General features: G+C 41.8%; 1 protein-coding gene and 1 long non-coding RNA gene across 2 annotated transcripts; one reads left to right on the top strand and one right to left on the bottom strand.

The window, feature by feature from the left end:
• Nucleotides 1–951: 951 nt before the first annotated feature.
• Nucleotides 952–14,097, bottom strand: lyve1b (lymphatic vessel endothelial hyaluronic receptor 1b). Its single transcript, XM_063196400.1, has 6 exons — nucleotides 13,944–14,097; nucleotides 13,635–13,797; nucleotides 4,673–4,812; nucleotides 3,761–4,189; nucleotides 3,095–3,173; nucleotides 952–2,541 (listed from the first exon to the last, which is right to left on the bottom strand). Exons 1-6 carry the CDS (start codon nucleotides 14,026–14,028, stop codon nucleotides 2,352–2,354), a joined length of 1,086 nt encoding a protein of 361 aa, XP_063052470.1. The 5' UTR covers nucleotides 14,029–14,097; the 3' UTR covers nucleotides 952–2,351.
• Nucleotides 8,903–9,813, top strand: LOC134447118 (uncharacterized). Its single transcript, XR_010034566.1, has 3 exons — nucleotides 8,903–9,098; nucleotides 9,387–9,555; nucleotides 9,778–9,813. It is a non-coding gene; the product is annotated as an uncharacterized LOC134447118 (long non-coding RNA).
• Nucleotides 14,098–15,334: the final 1,237 nt, after the last annotated feature.

Below are 15,334 nucleotides of genomic sequence, written 5' to 3'. Positions count from 1 at the left end.
TAACTAAAACCCCTTCCTGTCACCATATTACCCCTGCACTCCAACATCTCCACTGGCTCCCTATCAAATTTAGAATTCACTTTAAAATACTTCTCCACACCTTCAAGGCTATCCACAATCTTGCCCCTCCTTATTTATCTAATCTTATTCACATTACTATTCCCTCCCGCCCCCTCCATTCCTCTTCCTCCATTCTCCTCTCTGTCCCTTCTGCCCGTCTCAGCACCATGGGGAACAGAGCTTTCAGTTGCTCTGCTCCTCTGCTTTGGAATGTGCTTCCCCCTGACATCTGTAATATTGAGTCTTTACCCCTGTTCAAATCCAGACTTAAAACTCATCTGTTTCAGTTAGCCTATTCTTTATGATTCTTTAACTATATTTTGTTTTATTTTATTTTTATTTATTTTCTATATATTTATTTTTTGTTTACAATCTGTTTATCTGTCTTGTTTTATTTTGCCTCTCTCTGTACAGTGTCCTTGAGTTTTTTGAAAGGCGCTTTTAAATCAAATGCATTATTATTATTATTATTATTATTATTTAATATAGGCGAATCTGGAAATATTATCAGTATATTCATCAATACTCATAGTTAATTACTCTGCCCGCCTCCCAGCCTTCACCTTCACCAGTTGGACCCCGTGACACATGAGAGCAATTACAGGTAAGTACCGGTCAGATGGGTCATGCAGTTGTGTGAGGGTGAGACCAGAGTCAGTTATGGGTGAGACAGATGCATGCCGCCATCACATGGTAAATAAAAGAAATGCAACCCAACAGAATCCATCTTTTCCTCAGTTGTTCATGAATCAATATTAATATAATAATATTGTTAGTTCTGGGCAAATCACCACCGCAACAGCAGCAAAAAAGATTTACAGTAAGGCATGTCACAAATTAAAATGCTATAAAGAATAAAAATGACTACTAAAACCTCATCTTAATCATCACTTTAATCAAGGTTGAAAGAGAGGGGGAAATGAGACATTGTGGAATTTAGAGCACAAAACACAGGCTATCCCTGATTGGTGAGCTGAAAACTGATAATGACCTAATTACACTGTAGCTCCACAATAAATTGGTTATTCTTCTATTCCTGGCACTCGTATGAACACAGATAGTTATCACAGGCAATATTCACACTGATATTCTCTCTACAAAAACCCAAAAAACAATGATGTTCAAATGATTATATGAATAAAGGGGCTAAAGGGAAAATACAAGTATTTACAGAAATCAATGATACAATGGCCCTTCTATTCCAATGCCAATGGAGTTCTTTGAGGAGTAAGGACTTTCCCCAGGTTCTTCTAGAATTTTACTTGAACACTCTACAGCTCCCATAGGAGTCAGTGTTAAAAATCTTGCAAAGTCCTTATGACATCATAATGAGAACTCAAAATTTGGGCAAAATTCTTCACATATTTGTGATGGTACTCCTCAAAGGGTTAAGGACAACGTGAACCTAAATACTCAATAATGGAATATACACATGGGGTACATCCTGAACTTTATTGTTGAAGTTATTTTTAATGCATCTCTACAAGAGCGGTTAATACTTTACCAGTTTGTCAGACTGGTTGCAGTGCTAGCCTTGGCTACAATCATGCATTTTTTCAAGGGCCGCTATGCATTGATTGTCAAGGTAACTGATCTCAATGGTAACTAATCAATGCCCAAATGACTCATTTGTGGCTATGGGACTGAAGATTCTCCATAGCTTTATGTGGGTTGAATTGAAAACCACAGTCACAAAGACTGGTCTTCAGATCCAGGCTCACAAAGAAAGTCTTCAGGAAGACACTAGGGGGCGCTAAGAAACCAGGAACTGGAAACCAGTTGAGAATATCCAAACTTCATTATCAAAAACTGGAGTTGCCCAAACGTTTTCATTAATATTTACCACGACCATCAACTTCACAGATTCTTATTGTACAACCTCCATATCCATGCAACATCTTGATGATACTTCAGGGATATGTAGGCCTACTGTTCTGAATTGCAAAACTTAGAGCAGCTATGGTTATCATAGTGTATCTTCTCAGCCATTCTCAGCAACTTTAAAATCTTGAGAAATCTTTCACATCAGACCTTTATGGAATTTTGGTACTGAGGGCAGGGGGATGCAGTAGCCAACAGTCCTACCCAACCTACACGGTCTCTGTCTTGGCTCCCCTACCTACACCACCTTCCAGAGTTGTAATAACTTAGAAGTAGAAGTACTCTTACAAATATAATTACAATGAGGGATATGATATAACATGGTTCCAACTTTGCAATAGCATACTATGAGTGTTGTAATTACATCTGTAAAAGTACTTTTCAACTCTATTCTGCCATGGCTTGTCTACCTAGGCCACTTCTGCCTTGGCCTCCTGCTCCATAAGAAGTGTGATATCACTCGAGCACTTCCTGCTTCGCTCTCCATCTCCTGCCGAGGGCCGGCGCTTGAGGTCGCGCTCACGGAAATGTTTGAACATCTCCGTCTCCACGGCTCCTTTCTGCTGGGATTGCCTGCGGAACGGGAGGCTCCCTCCTTTCCTGCAGCACAGCACACACAACACACCAATGTGTTTTGCTTGGATACAGCACAATGAACACTAAGAAACTGATGATTAGGGGCTATCATGGCACAGAACACAGAATGGCTAATACATCAGAGTAGGAAGGGTCATTTCATGACTAAGCAGTGAGAGTGATTTTCTAACACTCCCTCTGTACTGACCTATGTACTCGCCTACTATGCAATTTCATATAACTTCAACTTGAACTGAAAACACTCAACTACATCATAAAGACATTGCTATTACATTACAGAGAGCCTGATTACTGATTAAGACTGATTAAGACTTCATTAAGACTTGGCCATAACTATTTTGGTGGCAGTAGGCCTAAGGTTACAATATAGGCTCTGTGCAAAGGGGTTGAACAGGTCAAGTTGCACATGTTACGCATGTCGGCCTATTCAAAAAATCATATGACTCTGCAACACGTTGATATCTCAGAATCACTTACTGTAACAGGAGGATGAATAAGATATTTGATTTAAACTCATTAAGTAAATAATAAACCAATAATTTGATCAATAACTTACTTTTTGTAATACATAGCCAGCATGGCTAATGTGGTAACAGCAATGGCCACGATTATAAGGACTGCAATAACAGGCGCTTCTGAAACAGAAGAAAATAGGAAACTGTTATCTTTACACACCACTGAGTCAAATACAGCCAGTAGTGGATTATAATGGCTCATGTTTTAGAAACTTGTAGGGGTACAGGAACTCAGATCAGGGTTCCAAAACACAAACTCAGGGTAGTTTGGTGTACTCCGAGTTCATTTAACATTAGTTTTTTCAAACATTTGTATTGTCCCCAACTGTTGCAATAAAACACATTTACAACGGATGTCGGGAGAACGAACTCGGGTCTACCGACAAGCGAGTTTCAGAAGTATGAGCATTAGACAGACTAACCAGGCCAAGATGCCACAAGTCCCAAGGGGCCAGTACAAACCCACCCTGAACCCTGAACCCTGAACCCTGAACCCTCCCATCCCAAATGCACCTAGATCAGGAAACTAAACATAAAAGGTGCTAAGACGTTGGAGGAGACTTGTACACCCCCCCCCCTTTTTTTTAATTGGTGGCCAAAGCAATTTTACTCAGGGGCACCGTAATCCTTAATCCATTCTAGTTCCAAATCTCTGTAACCCATCCCTAAACACAACACCTGATTGACTAGTTGTCACTGATTCTCACCTGCTGTGTTGGAGCTGACCAGCTGATTAGACGGAGCTGAGGCCAGAACACCTGACTGCACTGGAGGATGGAGAGATGGAAAGGAGGGATGGACAGGGGAAGAAACCGATGGCGGACGAGAGGAAGAGGACAAGTGACTGATTGTGGTGGTGGTAGTAGTAGTCGTGGCAGTAGTGGTGGTGGTGGTGGTTGTAGTACTAGTGCTACTAAGGGCTTTCCTTGCCAATGGTGTATGAGTGGAGGGAAAGAGGAAGGAGTGTGGTTTGGTAGAGGTGGTGAGGGGCGGTCTCCTCGGTAGAGTGGGGGTGAGGAGCAATAGGGGTGTTGTGGGGTGCGGAGGTGAGCTGTGTCGAGGTGAAGGCCGTCTTTCCTGTCTCGCTGTTGTCGGAGTGCTAAGTGTAGTGGTGACCCTTGGCGTGGTACCAGTGCCTAGAGGAAAGTCACAGATAAACATGAATAAATACGTACGCGCAATCATTATAGTAGTACATCTGTTGTGACTTATGGACTGGTAAGCTGGCATACAGGGCATTTTCCCAGTGGAAAATGCCATAAGGAGCCGAAGCTGATTTTTTGTTTTCAGTTTTTCCTCAGAGACTGACCCACTATTTAGATGTGGCACCCCATCGGTGCATCTTTAACATACAGTGGACAGAGCACATCACAATTGTTGTATGGGGTTGGGGGTGAGGGGCTGGTCTAAGCCAAAAATGCCCAGGCTTGTTTGTGGTCCCAGGCCAGCCCTGCTCATGTACATATATAGGTTTTAAACACGTTTTTTTAAAACATTATAACCGACAAAGTTGTAAATATACCATTGGAATAACATAATAAAAATTACACTGAAATGATGTAATAGACTGGAAAGACTTTACTACCATAGTACTACTACATATAGTGTTATGCAGATACCTGTGTTGTTGAAACAAAACACATCAAAAAGCTTATCTTCAGTTGCTCGCCAAAGGACAAGTCCAACATTGTTCTTTCCACAGTTTGGGTTGGCTATAATACGTGGGACAACTGCAATCTTCTCCTCCACCCATCCAAACCTGAGAGAGAGGAGTCAGTTACCTTTTATCACTAACAAACGTTTTTCTTTTATAAAGATACAACACTTCGTAACTAAGTTATTATAGTTTTTGGTCACACCGTTTTTTTTTCCAAAGAAAACAACAAAAAACAACAAAATGTTATAACATTATTCTGTTTTCAATTTGGGATTGTATTTTTCTACTGTATGTCTATACTCTACGCTGTCATGTACATGTAGAAATAAGATGAATGAAAAAATGAAATTAAGTGAAGATGGTAATGAAAATATAGAATAGAATAGAATAGAATAGAATAGAATAGAATAGAATAGACTTTATTGTTATGCCAGCATGAAAATTGCATTTGGTCTCACTGTATAAAAACGCAAATAGACATACATTCCATTGCTCACAACCAAAACACAGATCATTGCATCCATCCCCTCCCTCCAGCCACTTTCAATATGGTCCAGCTGCGTCTTGTCCAGCTAATACCGCTACGCCCATTCCTCCTTACTAGACCGCCCTCACAGTAACGCCCCTTTGGCTGTTCAAGTTTCTGAAGTCAGTATGCTGCCGAATGACAACACTTGTAAGCGCCGCGCGGGATTTATTAAAACGACTGGATGGATTTCGCTGGATGGATTTCGCTGCAGCGATCACTCAACTGTCGGTAAGATTTCGAATAAAATGCATGAATATACATAACGGTTACTTTACGAGTTGACTTAGTCGGAGTGCGAACAGAAAGTCGGAGGTGTCATATTTGTTCATGGTGTTAAACGTAATTTCAATTCTTGACCAGTGCATGTAAAGAAATTGTAAATAAAACCGACTTGATGTAGTAGTGCTAAAAATAAACCTTTATATTTTCTCTTAGTGAACTTCTCAAAATATATGGGCTAATGTAGATACCACTTGGGATGGGTTTATCGTTACCTATTGTTTCTGATGGGGCGTTAATTGGTGTGGCACCCGGAACTCTTCCTTACTTCAGGAAGATTGGCAAGGGGTAAGCTGTGTTTTTTTCCTCCGTGTCACAAACTATTTAATGATGTTTCTGTACTTTAATTTCTCTGCTACTTTATTGATCTTTGATGGGAAGATTTTCGTTATAATTTTCGCTCAAAGTATGTACATTAGCGCCATTAATGTCCGCGATCGTTATGAAGTTAACAGGTGCTAACGAGCAGATTGGGAAGTAAATAAATGCTACTGGATCGAGGCCCCTCGTCATCTCTCCTGCCTCTTCAATCATCCAAAGACTGTTTAGTCTGTTATTTTAATGTAATGGTCGGTTCATGTCCGTTGCATTGACTTGACTTGTCTTTGGGTCTGATTTTAAATGTGCCATATAGTTCAATGTGGGAGCAGGTTCACACACTAAATAAGACACTAAGGTCAAGCACAAGCAGATTTTTTGTTTTATTTTTCTCAGAGCAGAGTAGAGCAGATGTTTCAGGTTGCTGCCAGAGCAGTGACTTGACCTCAGTGTCTTATTTAGTGTACTCCCACATTGAACTCTACTTTTTGGGTCCACGCACCTACTTATTTCTAAACATCTAGAGTGCAACAATGCCCATGCCTCCTAATGTGCCATATAACCTGTATCTCGCCTATTGTGTGTGTGTGTGTGTGTTCGTGAATGTGTTCACGCAGATATAAGAAGTTGGGGTTGGGGTTGATGATCCACATGATGGTGATGGACCAGGACAGTTCTGGACCTCCTGACTGGCAGCTCCATCCTCAACCTCCCTTCCTGTCCTTCACACATGTGCAGGTAAGGCCAATTTTTAAAAACTCACTGCATTGTCTGAGGCAAAAGTAGGAGAAAAGGAGTGAGTGAGTGAGTGAGAACCCGGCCATTACATGTGATGTGACCCTTAAAGCGGAATTCACCTTTCAAACAATATTGTGTCCTATCTCTGTATTAGACCACATTATAACAGGTTATTATGTAGCCACTGGATATAATATCTTTATATTAAATATAAAAGCTATTTATTGTTTTAGTAATGGTGATTTCAAGCGTCATCAAATCACCGGAAGAAAAAATAACGACTACAATGCCATTAGAACGTTGCTGGGTGATTGGACGCGTCATCAAATCACCTCGGCATGACAGGCGGCATGGAACAGAACAGCAGGCAGGCAGATAACACATTTCGAGGATGGAGATATTTACATTGTCCAGACAATAAGCCTACTTCAAGTAGGCCTATAGGTTACTGCACAGTGGTAAAAGCCTTGGTGCATTCAATCCAACTGCTTTAAAAAAAAGTTTTGTCCGCATTGTTAATATGCGCTCATTGTCATTACAAATCACCTAGATAGGCTATCGGAGCGCACCAGTCCACGATGTCAACGCCTGCCAGGTGTAGCCTATTAGGCCTGCAAGTTGTAATAACACATGGTAGACATTGCCTACACGTTTTTTTTTGTTTTTTATTTTGCTTTGTTATTAATTTTAATATGCTATTAATATATTTTTTGAAAAGCTTGCTGAATTATTTGAGGTCCGGTCCGGATCACGGTGCAGCGGCCACGGACACTCCTAATGGGTCCTAATGGGCTAAACAATAGGAGCTCGACAGTTAAGTTGTCTTAAATTGAATCGGGCTTTATTTTAAGATTATTCAAAGTTATGGATTGCTGAAGGAGGCTGCGACCATTTCTATCCTCAAACGTGGCGTCCTCCTTGCACTGCTGGCGATGTTCATGCTCCTCTTACGCAGGTTGCAAACAAGCCATAAATGCATGCGCTGGCTATCATTACTGCACTTGGACTTGATTGCATTAAACAACACGAGCAAGAACAAGGCACACTCAGGCAGGCTACTGAAATCTACTGTCAAGTCATTGTAGATTTCAGCTCACTCCCCAGGCAGTCAGGGCCGCCTATTTTGCATAAATTATAAACACAGACTTCCTCTCGAGGGACAGTTGAGACGCGAACGGACAAATCAAATTAAACACTTGACCAAAGTAAGCGACGATAGCCTACATCTTCAAAATGCAGGTCTAACCCAACACCTCCCTCAAACTGACGAGATGGAGACAGTGGGGTGTCCCGATGCGCTATTTAGGCCTATGTGGGTTTGTAAGCTATGTTTCACGCAAGTCATTTCTCATCTTCTAAAAACAGAAAGCATAACCTGAACAGCTGAATGCCCAGAAATGCGTGCGCACGGTGCAATTTACCGAGGGGCGATTTTCCTTTATGTTGCACTTGCATTAGAGTCAATGAATGGGATGAAGAAAATTTTTAAAAGGCAGCCTGCACATTTGTTTTATTTAGGCCTATAAATGATCAATTCCCTCTGGCTTGTAGGCCTATTTGTTAGGGACCAACAGCAGAGGTCCGGATGAAACGGCTTTTGGTCAAACACCAGCACGAGAGAGAGAGAGAGGGCGAGAAAGCGTGCGCTCTTTGATAAAGTTGGTTGAACGGAGACAAGTCCGCCTCGCCTTTGGATTTGATGGGATTAAACAGATAGTCAGATAGAACATGAGCAGAGATAGACAGGCTACTTCTTGAATGAATATTACATTTATTTATTTTTTCAAAAATAGGCTAAATGTAAGGTTAGGCTAGCCTTCTCATTTTCCGTTTCAGCACTAATCTGAGGACAGCGACAGTTGCGACACGAGCTGCACTTATCAACAGTTTGTTTTTCCATTCGCTTTTTATTCGCTGTTAGTAGTTTGCGCAATGAGACCCAGTGAGGAAAATGCATGAATGTTATGTTTTTCAACAGTCTACATTAACAACATCAATCTGTCTCGGATATCAGCCTACATTTGTCCTAAAACCAGCCACGACTGCTGGCAGCGAGCACTGAGCAGCCAGAACGCAAGATTCCTTCGAATTCGGTGACGCGTTAACCTGGCAACGATTACTTAGTTTCCCGCAGTGCATTCTGGTTAACTGAGTACGTTAAAATAGCTTTGGCAATCGCGGTGCAGCACATAATTGTATTAAATTAAACTAAATAATGCAAATTACTTTATTTTTCTCATGTAAAATGCAAAATGAGGATAAATTACATGTGATAACAGCACACATTGCCCAGAGGTGAATTCCGCTTTAAAGGGCGTGTGTGTGTCCTAGAACCAAGACAGTGGCAGTGTGTGTCTGTCTGTCTTTGGTTAAGGATATTTTTAAGATACTACCTTGTTGTGTTAACATTATTTTGCTATTTCTGACAGGCAGAGGCAGTTTTCTGAAGGATGGTTAATGTCAGTATCAACATGTTGTGATGGAGGCTTCCACCTGAGCTGAACACAGAAACTTGCACACAGTGGTGAGTAAAACACTGAATCTGTTTTGTTCTGCACTAGACCAATAAGTATTTCATACAGTAATTCCTTTCTGTGCTGTGTTTATTTATTGAAAACAAATGTGGATAGAGGATAATACAAAACACTGGCACTGTAGTGATCCCTGCACAGGCCAGAAGCTGTGTATCTCTTCAGCCTGGTGTTCTGCATTAAAATGATGGGTGTGATTTTTATGTAGTGTATTCTATGTATCCCTCTCGTGTGTGTGTGTGTGTGTGTGTTTGTGTGTTTGTGTGTGTGCATGCGTGCAGATGGAAGCAGTCGTTCCTGTTCAGCATTGATATGCCGGTAATGGGTTTGATGAGCCACAGCGTGGTGATGGGCAATCAGCATCAGGACCAGGGCCGCTCACAAGGAGAACCTCCTGCCCTGCCTCTTCATCCTCAACCTCCAATCTTCCTGCTCTTCACACATGTGCAGGTGAGGACAACCTCTAAAATGCACACTTGACCTGAGGCAAAGGGGGGAGAATAGGCATGCATGCATGCACGTGCACCAAACTTTAAGACAGTAGCAGTGTGTGGGGGGGCATGTGCACAAGCATATGCACGTGCTCATGTCATGTTCTTCTGTAGGTAGATAGGGGTTGGTTGTTTTTGTCTTAATTGTCATTCATAACATTAACATGCCTTTTTTTGACAGGCACAGAGCCAGTTTTCAGAGGGAGGGCTGATGACAACCACTGTGCCGCTCCTCCTCTGCCAACTGCACCACAGGGCTCCACCATCTCAAAAAGGCACAGACACTACTCCACTTCCTTCGAAGGATGAGAGAAGAGCCGAACTCCCCACAACGGCACTCGCCACCTTCTACAGGGGTGTCATTGAGAGCATCCTGACCAGCAGCCTCTCTGTCTGGCATGGCAGCCGTCAAGCTGAAGACTAGAAGGCAGTACAGAGAGTGGTGAGGACAGCAGAAAAGCTCATAAGATCACCCCTACCTGTTCTCCCTACTACCATCAGGGAAGCGCTAGCCCAGCATGCGGTGCTGCAAAAAGCACACTGGGAAACGACTTCTTTCCACAAGCCATCAGACTCCTCAACGCACTGAAGAAAACCACATGAATAACCAAGGACACGGGAGAATATTCCATGAACACTTCTTTCACCATGCCACTTACACTTTACTCATTGCACCTTGTATACAGCATCTTCACACCACCTGTATGAACTCCTCCTGCCGTGTGTGTGTGTCCACTGTGTTTGTGTATTTATTGTCCATCAGTATGTTAATCTTCTTATTGCACACTGTTTGGGTGTCTGTATTTATAGTATGTATCAGTCTATATTTAATGCCAATGCCTTATTTTTAGTTATTAGTTAAATGCACATTGGAGACTGGTCAAACACAATTTTCAAACTTTGTGTTAACCCTCTTGTTGACCGTTCACACTTCATAGTGTAAAAGTAAACAGAAATAAATTCACATTTCATTCCTGTCTCGTTCACTTCTTTCAGCAATGTATGTGGCCTACATGCAGGGAAGCTGACAGGGGGGACAAAGGGGTCCGTTGACCTGAGCCCAGTGACACGAGGGGTCCAGGAATGGGTCCTCATTACATTGTATGTAGTCTATGTATTGAGTGGGGGGCCCTTTCAGATGACTTTGTCCTGGGCAAAGCCAAAGCTGTCAGCGGCCCTGATTATGTATGCACAAACACTGGTTATGATGGTAGGAAAATTTTTCTCTGTTTTCTGATGGCATTTGAATTAAGACAGGCCAATCTGGAACCTCTCCTGGATAAAGAGGTAAGCTTCAATGGTGTGGTCACTCCTAAATCATAGACAGACATGGAGTATGGTAGGCCTATGGTAATGAAGAAATCGTTTTCTCCAATAAAACAAACAAATAGCCTATTGCTATTTCATATTTTTTCATTAATATCTGCTCTTTTCAAGCTGGCCACATAACTGTGGTGAGGTGACACTCATTAGGCCTACTTCAAAAAGTCGGGAATGTGTTGCTGATGTACATCGTACAACTTTTCTAAGTAGCCTATATCATGTCTTACCAAGTGAACAACCTCGCCTAAAAGGGTTTTTTAATTATTATTTGTCGGGGTGTGTTAATATCCTGGAAAGGATAAATCTGTGGTTTGGCTAATCATATAGCCTACCCAGTGTTAACAGTGACCTTGATACACACAGCTAGGTGAGGTAATGCCAACGCATTGACAGTATATATTTAGGCAATATATACAGTATTTACTATCAATGTGTCAAAGTTGTGTTGAAATCAAAGCATTTTGGCGACCTGATACGTTATGACAAATCTGTGCATAGCGACACGAGTTCTAAACAGTAGGCTACAATGTCCGAGGTACGGGAAGACAAAGCAAAATACATATTGGGATTAGAAAACGTGTGATTTATCTCACTTTCTTACATAAATTGTTGAGAATATTATGTCAGTGGAATGTTCAGTGAAACTTTTCTCTGGAAGATAACAATTTGCACGGGATATCTTTGAAAACATGGAGCCTTCATCCGGAAATGGCCTTGAAAATGACATCATGCAGTATCCCTTCACGATTGGCCAATACGGCAAATGCCGGGAACGCCCATGGGCGTGCTTGCATTAGGGGTGGAACTGTTTTACTGCAGCTGGACCCTTCTCCATTGTTTCCCAGCCTACACATCATATAAAAGTCAGGTACCAGTTCCAGAACCTTGATTATCTCTAGGGCCCTCTTCACATTCTAGCTTTTCTATTTCTTGTTGACCATGGAAATTGCGTTTGGTATAAATGAGTGTTTGTATCTCCTTGCAGTGTGTGATCTGTAGCGCCTCCCTGACAGAAATAGTTCAAACTCAGAGTGAAGGGGGATCATCATCATCATCATCATCATCATCATCATCATCATCATCATCATCATCATCATCAACATCAACTAAAATGTTCATAGCTTTTCTGTCAACTGCAGTCCTATGTAAAATGTCCATTGTTTTTTTGGGTTGTCTTGTGATCTTTCCTGCCATTTTCACCACTCTGCACAGCCTGTTCTTGTTGAATGGGGTGAGGTGGCCATAGCCTACCATACAGAAATGTTATAGCCTAAGTAAGGACATGATCTATTTGGCTTACGTATGTCCTCTCCAAGATATTACAACTTACTCCAAAGCCTTTCAGTTTCCTGATTAAAAACAACCTTTATTGGCCTTTTTGCATCTGAAGGTAAAGAGAAAAAGAGAAGGTGTGGCAACATGTCCTCAGTCTATTAGCCCGTACTGCAGGGGTAAGAAGAACGCCTATAGTATTTGTGCCAAACGGTGACCAGAAATGATAAACAACCGGATGGACTGCAAGAAATCAGGTGATCCAAACGCAAAACACACAGGTCACAATTACCATATTACCTAAAATATTACACCTAGCCTAGTCAATTCAGACTTTCCTCCATATTACAAGGGTATGGTGAGATCAGACTAAGTAGTGACAATCAACCAAACAAAATGAGCCTTCCGATTAAGTGAAATTTATTGTGATTATGACAATCAGATCCACGTAACTCCCTATAATATTATTGTGATTAATACATAAATTACTCACTGTGTCATTTTTCCCTGATTCTGAGTCCCCCTGTTAAACCCAAAGTTACACCACAGGCCAATAAATATCTACTTGATCACCTCTATTTGTGTCATAATGACATCGGTATTTGGTGTAGCCTACTTTTTTTTCTAAGCACATCCACTAGCCTACAACACATTTCCTACTTTTGCACAATCAATCAAGCCTTATCATAAAAGGGGAAACCGGTAAACCCAGTCAACAGAGACAATGGTGCTAAAAATGACTACTACTTTTACTTGACAGGGGATGATAAATGACAAACTCAGATGTTTTTATGCATGCAACACTTTCGACTAGCTTATTTGAAACCACTTTTAATCCAACTATTCCACACAGTAATACACAAATTCTGTATGTCCATGCAATTTGTGTTCAATAGTGTGAAATCAGCGTTCACTCCATTAAGTGGAGGACCACCAAATTTTGAATTGTCTAACTGAACATACATTGAGGCAATGTTGTGGTGGAAAATCAAAAAATACTGCACATAGCACTTTAATTATTGAGATAAATTAAAATGACTACATGTAAGTATTAAGTGAATGTCCAGTTTTTGTTCTGTGACAAAACAAAGACAAGACAAATGGTGAATACAGGGTATCTGTGGTATTTTCCCTATTCTCTGAAATGCCTGTGCTGCAATGTTGAACATGTAGACACTAAGACACAACTTGAAAAGTTTTGTTTAAAATTCAGCAAATTCAGCAAATGTTACTTGCTATTTCTTTCGGAGGTATACACACAGCCAATAGAGTCTCTCTACCGCAATGCTCTCTCCCCTCGTCCTTTTAAAACTACTCAGCAAAACCAGAAACTTTAAGACAGAAAGTCCAAATCACACACACATCTCAAACACTCCACTCCATAACACTCCACTCTTCAAATCAGGAACGTTCTGGAAAGTTCTCCATGATTTGCCTCCTTACCTGCACAGCTCCAGGCCGTTGTTTAGGGCAGTCTGCACCTGAGCTTTGGTGGCGATATCTACCTGCAGGGCGCTGCATATTCCACTGCCCATAGAGGCATTTATGCTGTATTTGTCGTTCAAGCGGACCTGGAAGATGCCTGATACAGTCTTGGTGGTAGCCACTGAGAAAAGAAAACACGTTGCGATGAAAATGTGTGTTTAGAGCATACAACTGCAGATGTTTCTCGAACAGGAATATTACACATTGTCATGACTGAAATGCATGTCCTCAAACTGCTGTGAAAATTGATGTGAGAGAATGTCCCACCTCGACCTTGAGGGATGTAGAGATCAAGAGCACAGGTGACTCCACAGATCCACAGGAGGCATGAAGCAGACCAGTGCCTGAACATGTTGCCCCACGCTCAGTATCACCATGAGAGGCAGGTGTGTCAGGGAGAGAGATGGCCTGACAGACGGCCTTTTGCAGATAGAGAGGGATAGGACAGAGATGAATCCCTCTTCGACCAATGACCAAACCCCCATACAGGAAACAGGAAGTGGAGGATAGGGCTGTGCTAAGGCCTTTTGACAAACAGCAGAAACTCCTCGTGGCTAAGATTAGGTTTGTAATGTTCGCAATGGGGCTCTTTAGTGTGTGAATTTATTTGCTCACCCACTGGATTGGTTTTTCTGAGAGATTTATTAGCAGGGGATGTTGTTTACAAGCTCTGTTCCCAGCATAGGTGCTCTTCAAGTCATTTTTCCCCAACAGGAACTCAAATAGTAATTCAAATAATAATTCAATAAGATATAAATGTAGGGTATGTTCACATGCTGTATTCAATTCTTATAGCATTGTGCAGAAAAATGCTATATCATCCATGTAAGTGTGAATGCGTTGTGTAATGAATATCCACTGTCATTTTGAAAAAAAAAACCCCACTGTTCTTTTCTTTCACAGGAAATTACATCGACTAGATACATTTCGCTGCGGTGGTAGTTACTCTACCACTAACACCCTTTCCTTGCCCAGGAAGTGTAGTGTTTCTGAATCTCACTGTACTCTGAGTAGGGAGGAGGGAGGGGGGCGAGGGAATTATTTCAGCTGAGTCAGTTGAACGAGGTAAAAAAAACAGTTTTTTTGACAGCAGAGTTGGGCAGCGCGAAATAAACTATTGGTGGAAATCACCCTGTGGCACGGTGGCCTTAACTTCCCCTCTCTCTCTCTCTCATGGCCTTCCTCCCTTCATCATCTCATCCCAGAACTATTCTCCATTTTTTTTGTTTTCTTCTGGAGGTTTTCAACTCCAACTCTCACCTTGGGAAGACCTTGTGACCCCATGTTTCCTGATGCTGTTCCATGGGCATATAATAAACAACCTTCATGGAATGTGAAGCACCATGGTCCAACTCATGGCCAAATCACGAGGCAGGGCCGAACTGCTAATCTGGCAAGCGGGGCAGTTCTTGGTGGGCCGACAGTCCTCAAGGGCTGATGATTTTTGGGTGTTTTGTATGGCCCACAATGTAGACGCATGAAAACATGTTTTTCATTCCACCTTGTCCTTCCTGGAAATTGAAATATTCCAAACTCTAGCTTTATTGCTGTGGTGTGCTGTGGTGTGGTGTCTTCCTACACCTTACTTTGAAGTTCCGTGCTCAGGAGGAAATGGTTCTCTTCATTCCAAGCCTAATGGCTACTTTCCCTGACGTTGT

The sequence above is a fragment of the Engraulis encrasicolus genome, chromosome 4 (assembly GCF_034702125.1).
Source record: "Engraulis encrasicolus isolate BLACKSEA-1 chromosome 4, IST_EnEncr_1.0, whole genome shotgun sequence".
NCBI lineage: Eukaryota > Metazoa > Chordata > Actinopteri > Clupeiformes > Engraulidae > Engraulis > Engraulis encrasicolus.
This window is presented reverse-complemented; position numbering and strand designations above follow the sequence as displayed.

What these genes read in the sequence shown, in the direction of transcription:
- lyve1b (XM_063196400.1), bottom strand. Translation starts at nt 14,028, where the DNA reads ATGTTCAGGCACTGGTCTGCTTCATGCCTCCTGTGGATCTGTGGAGTC. An exon ending in GGTCAGCTCCAACACAGCAG is followed by an intron (nt 3,174 to 3,760) that starts GTGAGAATCAGT and finishes CTTCTGTTTCAG; the next exon opens with AAGCGCCTGTTATTGCAGTC. An exon ending in CTGGCTATGTATTACAAAAA is followed by an intron (nt 2,542 to 3,094) that starts GTAAGTTATTGA and finishes GCTGTGCTGCAG; the next exon opens with GAAAGGAGGGAGCCTCCCGT.